The sequence below is a fragment of the Salvia splendens genome, chromosome 19, assembly GCF_004379255.2.
Source record: "Salvia splendens isolate huo1 chromosome 19, SspV2, whole genome shotgun sequence".
In the NCBI taxonomy this organism is placed as follows: Eukaryota; Viridiplantae; Streptophyta; class Magnoliopsida; order Lamiales; family Lamiaceae; genus Salvia; species Salvia splendens.
The window spans coordinates 4,217,033-4,227,203 of record NC_056050.1 but is presented as its reverse complement, the minus strand read 5'-3'; the positions used below and the strand labels follow the sequence as shown (position 1 = coordinate 4,227,203).

At 38.1% G+C, this 10,171-nt stretch overlaps 1 protein-coding gene across 3 annotated transcripts; it reads left to right on the top strand.

Annotated features, from left to right (window-relative positions):
• Positions 1-5,934: 5,934 nt before the first annotated feature.
• LOC121779731 (probable disease resistance protein At4g27220) lies at positions 5,935-10,132 on the top strand. Of its 3 annotated transcripts, none has more exons than XM_042177127.1 (3): positions 5,935-6,043; positions 6,434-6,479; positions 6,824-10,132. In XM_042177127.1, exon 3 carries the CDS (start codon positions 6,840-6,842, stop codon positions 9,867-9,869), a length of 3,030 nt encoding a protein of 1,009 aa, XP_042033061.1. In that variant the 5' UTR covers positions 5,935-6,043; positions 6,434-6,479; positions 6,824-6,839; the 3' UTR covers positions 9,870-10,132. The 3 variants fall into 3 exon arrangements, with proteins under 3 accessions (XP_042033061.1, XP_042033062.1, XP_042033063.1); XM_042177128.1 differs by having other exon boundaries at positions 5,944-6,043; positions 6,390-6,479; XM_042177129.1 differs by having other exon boundaries at positions 5,944-6,043; positions 6,390-10,132.
• The last annotated feature ends 39 nt before the right edge of the window (positions 10,133-10,171 follow it).

Here is a 10,171-nt window from a genome sequence, read left to right as displayed (position 1 = left end):
CTTTTTCTACCTTATTTCCTTTAAACTATTGGTTATGGTTTGAGATTATACTTATCTTTAGAATTTGGAAACCCCAGCTTGAGGACAACCTGCAATTTTTGTTCAATTTGGAGTTGCTACTAAAGCATTTCTTCTTGCTCATGGCTTAAAATGTAAAAACGTGGCTGATACTGTTAGGTTTGTGGTCATGTGAATTGGCTCGATCCTGGTTCGGATGAGATGGCTCGGAGCATTGGTTCGGATACAACAGACTCAGCAATGCATTCTGCTTGGAAGAGTTAGTTATAACTAACTTAACTAACTTCACTCTCAATAGAATATATAAGGGACATTGGATGAGTTGTGCCATAATCAATCGAGTACTACTCATTCACATAGAGGAGAATCAAAGAGTGAAAGAAGAAATAAACACTTGTGTCCAGATCATGAGATTAGATAGAGTGCGTGTGTTGTTCTTCATTCCAGTTGTGTTTCCTATTGTACTAGATGAATAAAAGACCCTCATATAGTTTCCCGTGGACGTAGGTTTGATTAAACCGAACCACGTAAAATCCTTGTGTTGTTTATGTTCTTGATTGTTCTTGGAGTCGATCGCCATCTATATTCAACAAGTGGAGGGAATCGAAGAAGGCGATGGCGATGGCTAGATTCGAAGCCAAGAAATTCAATGGCTCGAACGATTTCGGTCTATCGCAAATCAAGATGAAGGCACTGCTAACTCACCAAGGATTGGATGAAGCCTTGGAGCAAGTTGAGAAGGACGAGAAGTCTGATGCAAAGCAGCTCGAGATCTTGAAGAAAGCGAAGAGTGTGATCATCTTGAATCTCGACGACAAAGTATTGAGAGAAGTTGCTAGAGAAGAATCTGCAATTGCGATCTAGAAGAAATTGGAGGAACTCTATATGACCAAGTCGCTAGCTAACAGGTTATATATTAAACAACGCTTGCATTCCTTTAGATTCAATGATGATAAGCCGACCGGGGATCAATTGGATCAATTCAACAAGATATTGGATGATCTGGAAAATGTTGATGCTAAGATAGAAGAGGATGATAAGGCAATTGCGTTGTTAAACGCCCTCCCTAGATCGTTTGAGCATTTCAAAAAGCGATGTTATATGGGAGGGAGAAATCCATCACTTTGATAGAGGTGCAAACGCCTTAAAATCAAAGATTCTACAAAGATCAGAGAATGGCCAATTTGAGGTTTCTGCATAGGTTCTAACCGTCAAGAAATTCAAGTACAAGTCCAAGCCTAAGGTTGGAGTCTCCAAGAATTTCCAAGATAAACAAAAGGGGGAGAAGAAGGAGACTCGCAGCTGCCATTACTGTAACAAACAGAGGCACATTAAGAAAAAATGTTTCTCTTGGAAAAGAAAGCAGGGTGCAGAAGGAAATGATCAGGGTTCTACTGATATACTGCAAGAGGAACCAACACATCAGATAATGAATGTAGTGGCAGAGGCAATTAGAGAAGCTTGGATTATAAACTCTGGTTGCAGCTTTCATGTGAGTTCTCATAAATATTGGTTTGAAGATTTTGAGGCATCAAATGGGTCTGTGATCCCTGGAAAAAATCAGACTTGTGTGATAAGAGGAATAGGGAATATCAGATTGAAACTTGTTGATGGTCCTGTGATATTGCTCACTGATGTAAGGTTCATTCTTGAGATTAAGAGAAAACTTGTCTCTCTTGGACTTCTTGAAACTAGAGGTCATGGTTGTAGATCAGAGGATGGAAGATTGGTCATCTACAAAGGCTCCAAGACAGTGATGACTGCTATAAAGAGACACACTCTCTACTATCTTGAAGCTGATGCTGTCACTGGAAGTACAAACATTGCTTAGAAACAAATAAGCTTGAACACTTGGCATATCAGATTAGGTCACTTGGGTACCAAGGGAATGCTACAGCTTGCAAAGAAAGGAGTATTCAAGATAGAGAAGAATGTGGATCTCAGCAAATGTGAATAGTGTATGATGGGAAAAAGTAAGAAGTTACCATTCCCTAAAGGGAAACATACATCTGCCTCAGTACTTGAATATGCCCATAGTGATATCTGGGGCCCTGCTCAGCCAGTAACAATGAATGGAGAAAGATACTTCATGACAATTATAGATGATTTTTCAAGAAAGTTATGGGTGCAAATACTCTAAGAGAAGTCAGAAGCTATAAAGTTCTTCAAGTAATTGCATTTAATGGTTGAAATGGAAAAGAAAGTTAGCCTCAAGTGTTTAAGAACTGACAACGGCCTAGAGTATCTATCTTCAGAGTTCACTGAGTATTGCAATAATAAGGGAATTCAAAGGCACAAAACAGTATCCAGAAATCCACAACAGAACGGAGTGGCAGAAAGGATGAACAGGACCATCATGGAGAAAGTCAGGTGTATGTTGCTGTCATCTGGAGTTGATAAGAGGTTTTGGGGTGAAGCTGTAGCAACAACCGCTGTGATAATAAATAAATCCCCCTCATCAGCTGTGAATTTTGATATACCAGATGCTAGACCTGACTTCAACAAGCTAAGGTCATTTGGTTGTAGAGCATATGCACATATCAAGCAAGGAAAGTTGGAGTTTAGAGCATTAAAGTGCATTTTCTTAGGTTATCAAAGTGGATCCAAAGCCTACAGACTATGGTGCACTGAACCCAGAAATGGAAAGTTGATAGTAAGTAGAGATGTCACCTTTAATGAAGTTTTTATGCCTCATCTGACTGAAGTGAAGAGCACTGCATCAGTTGAGGTAGAGCCAATGAAAAATGGCAGCAATGAAGTTACTGATGCAGATAATGATATGAGAGATTCAGAAAATGAGCAGCCATCTACTCCTACAAATGCTACCCATGTAGTTCCAAATGCAGCCAGATAGACCAAGAAGAATGCCAAAACTGCCATCCAAATTCTCAAACTATGAGATGGCCTATTTTGCACTTAGTGTGGGAGAGTGTATAGAATTTGATGAACCAGCTACATATGAGGAAGAAATGAAGGGAAATGAATGGCAGGAATGGTTTGAGGCTATGAAAAAGGAAATAGAGTCACTCATGAAAAATAAGACTTGGATCCTCTCTAACAGACCAACTTCACAAAAGCCAGTGGGGTTTAAACGGATTTTCAAGAAGAAAGTACAGGTTTCTGATGGAAATAAGATCAGATACAAAGCAAGATTAGTTGCAAAAGGATATTTGCAACAGGAAGGAGAGGATTTTAATGAGGTATTCTCCCCGGTTGTTAAGCACTCTTCCATTAGAAACTCGCTGTCTATAGTTGCCCAAAGAAACTGGGAGCTGCATCAACTTGATGTCAAGACAACATTCTTGCATGGAGATTTGGTTGAAACCATATACATGGAGCAGCCAAAAGGTTTTGTTGTTCAAGGGCAGGAGGATAAAGTTTGCTTATTGAAGAAAAGCCTATACGGCCTAAAGCAAAGCAGTAGGCAATGGTATCTCAAGTTCGATGCACACCTTAACTCATTAGTTTCATCAAGTCAGCTTATGACAATTGTGTATATATAAAGTCTGATGGAAAGAAGGCAATGGCCTATTTGGTGCTATGTGTTGATGATACGCTAGTAGCTGCGGCTGTCATGACATGAATGAAATAAGATCAATAAAGTCTGAATTGAGTAGGGATTTTGAGATGAAGGATCTAAGGAGGCTAGAAGGATTCTGTGAATGGACATTCAGAGGAACAGAGATGAAGGAGAAATTTATCTGGTGTAGACTGATTATTTGAACAAGGTTATTAAAAGGTTCCAGATGGAGGATTCGAAGAAGTTATCTATACCACTAGCTCAACAGTTCAAGCTATCGCTACAGCAGGTTCCTAATACAGATCAGAGACAGGAAATGTTGAAGATCCCCTATGCAAATATCATAGGAAGCATCATGTACTGCATGATCTGCACAAGGCCAGACTTGGCTCATGGTATAAGTATCACAAGCATGAAGGAGTTTGGAAGAGAGCATTGGTATGCCCTGAAGTGGATGTTGAGGTACATAAAAGGCAGCATGAATCTTGGAATTTTGTTTAAAAAAAAAGATTCTGGAGATGATGATCCATTAGTTGGCTATTGTGACTCAGATTATGCTGCAAATTTGGACAGCAGAAAGTCACAGACATGTTACATATTCAGGCTTCATGGTGCTGCAGTTAGATGGAAATCCACACTTCAATCTGTTGTTGCGCTATCTACCACCGAGGCGGAGTATATTGCTCTTACAGAGGCAGTGAAAAAAGGAATCTGGTTAAAAGGAATCTTGGCTGATTTGGTGTAGAGAAGAAAAGCGTCAGAGTACTTTGTGATAATACTGGAGCTATCATCAGTTTGGCAAGACACCAAGTGTTTCATGAAAGGTGTAAACACATAGATATTCGGCTACATTTTATCAGAGACCGGATTGAAAAGGATGAGGTAGAAGTATTGAAAGTTGGCACAGAAGACAATGCGGCTGATGCATTGACTAAGGCACTGTCAGTCTCTAAGCTCGAGCACTGCTTGAGGCTGGTGAGTGTGGTTGCACAGTGAGGTGGAGTTTTGAGTTGGAGACGAAGTATGAGGGATGATTCACGTACCTAAGGTGGAGATTGTTAGGTTTGTGGTCATGTGAATTGGCTTGATCCTGGTTCGGATGAGATGGCTCGGAGCATTGGTTCGGATACAACAGACTCAGCAATGCATTATGCTTGGAAGAGTTAGTTATAACTAACTTAACTAACTTCACTCTCAACAGAATATATAAGGGACAATGGATGAGTTGTGCCACAATCAATCGAGTACTACTCATTCACATAGAGGAGAATCAAAGAGTGAAAGAAGAAAGAAACACTTGTGTCCAGATCTTGAGATTACATAGAAAGCGTGTGTTGTTCTTCATTCCAGTTGTGTTTCCTTTTGTAATCTTCATCTAGTATCAATGAATAAAAGACCCTCATATAGTTTCCCGTGGACGTAGGTTTGATTAAACCGAACCACGTAAAATCCTTGTGTTGTTTCTGTTCTTGATTATTCTTGGAGTCGATCGCCATCTATATTCAACAGATACTATCTTCATTGAGCACTTAATGATCCTAGTTTTGAACATTTAAAGCCTTAAAGGGATGAAGAGAAGAACATGCTATGTGGGTCATGGGTCGAGGCCGTGCCTGATCCTCAAGCTATTGGGCCGAGTTTTGAGTGGGCCGAAGAAAAAGACATTTTAGTTTGCTAAGAAGAGTAATCTATGTACATTTTTTTACTCCAATTTCCATGTTTTTGATCCATTATTTATTTACCCCTCCGTTGATGAAATGTTGTCCAATTTTACCATTTTGGTTCGTCCGCAAAAAGTTGTTGACTTTGTTTTTTCTTTCTATTTTAGTAAATAGACTCCAATTTCCACTTACACTGAAATTTTATTATAAAACTAATATATAAATATGAGACTTTTATTTCACTAACTTTTTTGACTCATTTTTTTTTCACATTTCTTAAAACTAATGTCGAGTCAAACTTAGACAATATTACATGGATGGAGGGAGTGTGACCTAAGTTCTTTTGTACTAAACTACATTTGAAAATCTTCTTCACCAATCGTAAATGTCCAATGCTCATTTGATTATCTTAAAGTTTTATATGATAAAAAATTTGTCAGCCAATGACATCCTTTTGCGAATAGCTAAGATGTCAAAAAGTGGGATGCTACAAGAAGAAATTTAAAAAATAATATCAAATTAGCTAAGAATAAAGTAGAAAAGTAAAATAGTAGAAAAATGAAAAGAAAAATAGTAGTAAAGTAAGTGAGCAAAATGTGTTTGAGTTTTACTAAAAATGAAAAATGATTCCACTACTATAGAACGTTACTAAAATAATAAAATGACTCTACTTTTATGGAATTGAGGGAGAATATTATAATCGACTGCAAGACAGAGTCAAAGACAAGTGATTAGTTTCGCTTTTGCTTCTTCCTTTTTCCACGATCATAATTACACATTTGTGATTTTCTCTTCTAGATCTTCAGATCTATTCAATCTCAGCTTAGATTTTAACATTTCTCAGGTAACAACTCTCATACTAATTTACGTTTCTGCTTTTATTCGTTTGTTTAGAATTTTACAAGATCTTGCTAATATTACCACAAGGCTTCGAAAAATGAAAATTTTAATTTATTGTACATGTAAAATATAGAAAATTTTGAATAATCATCTGAATTAGAGTCAACTCTAACATCTTGCTTGTAGATTGCTAGCGCTTAGCATTATGTTTACATATTTTAACATACTATATTTGTTCATTACTTGCGAATTCATTCTCGAACTAGATAGATGATTGCTAGAAAAGTGAGATTATGGCTATTTTTCCATCAAATAATTATTGTTTTTTATTTATGTGATCTCTGGAGAAGTTAGTGGAGTCCAATTTACACATCTTGTGATTCTCTGTTTCTAGATCTACAAATCTATTCAATCTCAGCTCAGTTCTTCATATCTCTCAGGTAACAATTCTCATACTAATTTACATCTATGCTTTTATTTGTTTGTTTAGAATTTGACATGATCTTCCTAATATTACAACAAGGCTTCCGGAAATGAAAGTTTTAATTTCTTGTACTTGAAAAATGAAGGAAATTTTGAATTATAATCTTGCTTGTAGATTGCTAGCGTTTCCTCTTTTACTTATAGCATCATGGTCACATATTCAACATATATTGGATTTCTACTTTGTTCATTACTTGCAAATTTATTTTCAGACTGGATAAATGATTGCTAGAAAAATGAGATTGTAGCTTTTTTTCTCATCAAATAATTCTTGTTTTTGGTTTAATTTTTCTCTGGGAAGATCGAAGGTGGAGAAAATGTTAAGCCGGATTTTCGAGTCATTTTTGTCAAAGGTGGTGGAACTAATTGCAGATAATGCACACAATAATGTGAAGAGTATAAAGGAATTTGAGCTTAATCTAAAAGTTCTGCAGAAAAAGTTGAAATCATTGGGTGCTAAGGCATCTGATGTTGAGGAGGAAATCAAGAACTCGGAGCTTTCTGGTCGAAAGAAGAGGAAACGTGAAGTTGAGGAATGGTTGGAAGAAGTCAGGTCCATTGAAAAGCAAGTTGTAGAGTTGGGCACTCAAGTGGAATCTGAAGGATTTATTATGAGATTGATGGATGGAGGGTTGCCAGCTAAACTAATTGAAGAGGTTGACACACTTGTTGAGCAAAGTCGGAATTTTGGTGAACTTGTCCTTGATATTTGTGGAAGTGGGGGAGATAAGTTATTGACAAATGGGATGGTTGGTCAAGCTTTTCATGAAAATTTGGAAATGGTTTTGAAACTTTTGGAGAGTGGGGAAGTGTCGAGCATTGGTGTTTATGGTATGGGTGGTGTGGGAAAAACGACACTGGCAAAGCACATTCACAATCGACTCCTCCAACATTCTCAGGGACGTGTGATTTGGGTTACAGTCTCTCAAGAATTTAGTGTTATGACTTTACAAGATAAGATTGCTCATTTTATAGGTGTGGACCTTGTGGGTGTGGATAATGAAGACATAAGGGCGTCGAGACTACATAAAACTTTGTCTCAGATGAAGAATTCAGTGCTGATATTAGATGATGTCTGGGAAAATATTGATCTATTAAAGGTTGGATGTCTAGTTTCTGTCGAGTGTTGTAGGCTTATTATAACTACTCGCTCCTTAGAAGTGTGTCGTCAAATCTGTTGCCAAAAAAGGATTCAAGTGAGTAAACTAAATCATCATGAGGCATGGGAATTGTTCAAGGAAACTCTAAGAAATGAGATAGAACTTGATTCTTCGGCAGAAGAAATTGCCAGATCTGTGGCAAAATTGTGTGGTGGTCTGCCCCTAGCAATTGTTACGGTGGCTGGAAGCATGAGGGGCGAGAGAGACATTCATACATGGAGAAATGCTTATGTAGAACTAACAGAACGTGTCTCAGGGAATGATGGCATGGGAGATGGTGATGTTTATAAAGTATTGAAATATAGTTTTGATCGGTTGAATAGGAATCATCATAGCCAGGGTAATGAGTTCAATACATTGCAACATTGTTTCCTGCATTGTGCGTTGCATCCTGAAGATAAACAAATGAGCAGAAAGCGTTTGATCAGAGAGTTCATTTCGGGAGGCTTGATGGATGAAAGAAAGGCGAGAGCGCAAGTTGTGCAAGGATATTCCATATTGAATAAATTAGTGAATGTGTGCCTACTGGAAAGTTGTGCTGATCTCAGTAGGTTTGATCCTACGGAACGTGTGAAGATGCATGATCTTGTAAGAAGTATGGCATTGAAGATATGTGAGGGGAAATATATGGTAAGAGCAGGTAATCGGTCTTTGAAGGAAATTCCCAAAGAAGCAGAATGGGCAAAGGATCTGGAGAAGGTGTCCTTAATGGAAAGTGGCATAAGGAGAATTGAAGAAGGAATGTCTCCCGATTGTCCTAAGCTCTCAACATTGCTCCTACGGGATAATATTTGGTTGGAGTTTATTCCGGATTCATTCTTTTCTAAAATGCAAGGACTATGCACTCTTGATTTGAGCTGGACTAACATAACAAAGGTGCCAAACTCAATCTGTGCCATGAAGAGCCTCAAGGCATTGCTCCTTGTGGGGTGTGGTAAGCTGGAAATTGTTCCTTACTTGGGAGAGATGAAAGAACTAAGGGATTTAAACCTCTCATTTACAGCCATCAAGGAAGTCCCTCAAGGTGTTGGGGAATTATTCAATCTCAAATTACTCGCATTGGATGTGCGTAAACTGAAGATGCTTCCAAGAGGATTGTTTCATAAACTTGGGAATCTTCAGCACTTAGAATTACCATTCCATATGCAAGTAGTGATTGATGAAATTGAGAATCTGAAACTGCTAGAGGAGTTTAGTGGAAGAGTGAAAAATGTGAATGAATTTAATTCTTTTATAACAAGTTGGGAGAGTCGGATGCATGACACTTGCTACACAATAGGAGTGGGATCATATCATGTAAGTTTATATCCGTATGAAGGAAAAGGAATATGTCGTAAAAAAGAATTGATCCTGTCCGAATGCAACCTTGAAGATAAGAGAGTATTTGCGGAGGGAATTTTGCACCTAACAATCAGTAAATGTGAATGTGTGGGTCCGAGCATATACTCTGTGGATGGATTGAAGACATTGAGAATTGGAAGTTGTGGAGGAATAGAGTACATTTGGAGGAGTGAGGCAGGATTATCATCTCAAATATCTACTCTTGAAGAAATTGAACTGGTTGAATTGGATGATATGAACGGGTTGATCGAAAAGGGGGAAATAGGAGCATCAGCTGCACCTGCACAGCCTGTGTTTTCCTCTTTGACAGAGCTAAGAATTGAAAAATGTAACAAGATGAGGATACCACTATCTGGAGTTCCCAACCTTGAAGTTATTCGTATCAGCGAGTGTGAAGAAATAGAAGAGATATTTGAAGATGAAGGAACAAGTTCCCTCACCCTCCCTAAATTAAAATATCTAGTGTTACATGAGCTGCCAAGACTGAGGAAGGTGGGGATACTATCAGGAGTTCCCAACCTTGAATGGATTTCTGTGACAGAGTGTGGAGAAATAGAAGATGTGTTTGATGATGAAGGAAGTCGTAGCCTAACCCTGCCCAAATTAAGACAGTTGGACTTGTATGAGCTTCCGAAACTGAAGGGCCTATGCAAGGGAACAGCGGCCATCATTTGCAACTCCATTGAACTTATCTTAGTAACAAAGTGCCCAAGATTGATGAACAAACTTCCTGTGGATGTAGATTTGGCTGTGCCTCGACACTGTAAGATAAAGTTGAACCCAGAATTGTGGGAATCATTGATGTCGGACGATCCCAACCTCTCTTGTTTCTTCTCTGAAGGCTGATCAAATTTTTTGTGTAATAATGCACAGATTTTGGTGCAAATGTTTTGTAATAACAAGATGCATACCCTTTGCTTATGCATCAGCACACCCATGTTTCCACAAGTTCAGAAATTGATGATAGACTGACTTACTTCTATCAGAAAACCAATACTATCACTATCATCAAACAAGAAAATTGAGGGAGTAATTACCCCATTCATATAAATTATTTCTTCGCTGTTTGCTATTGTTATAAAAAAGTGTGAAGTTTGCAACGGGTTTCATTTGCGTTTCATTTTAATACATTTCGTTAGGTTGTTTGG

Bases quoted from the DNA above. Each gene is read 5' to 3' on its own strand.
- LOC121779731 (XM_042177127.1), top strand. From the start codon at position 6,840: ATGTTAAGCCGGATTTTCGAGTCATTTTTGTCAAAGGTGGTGGAACTA.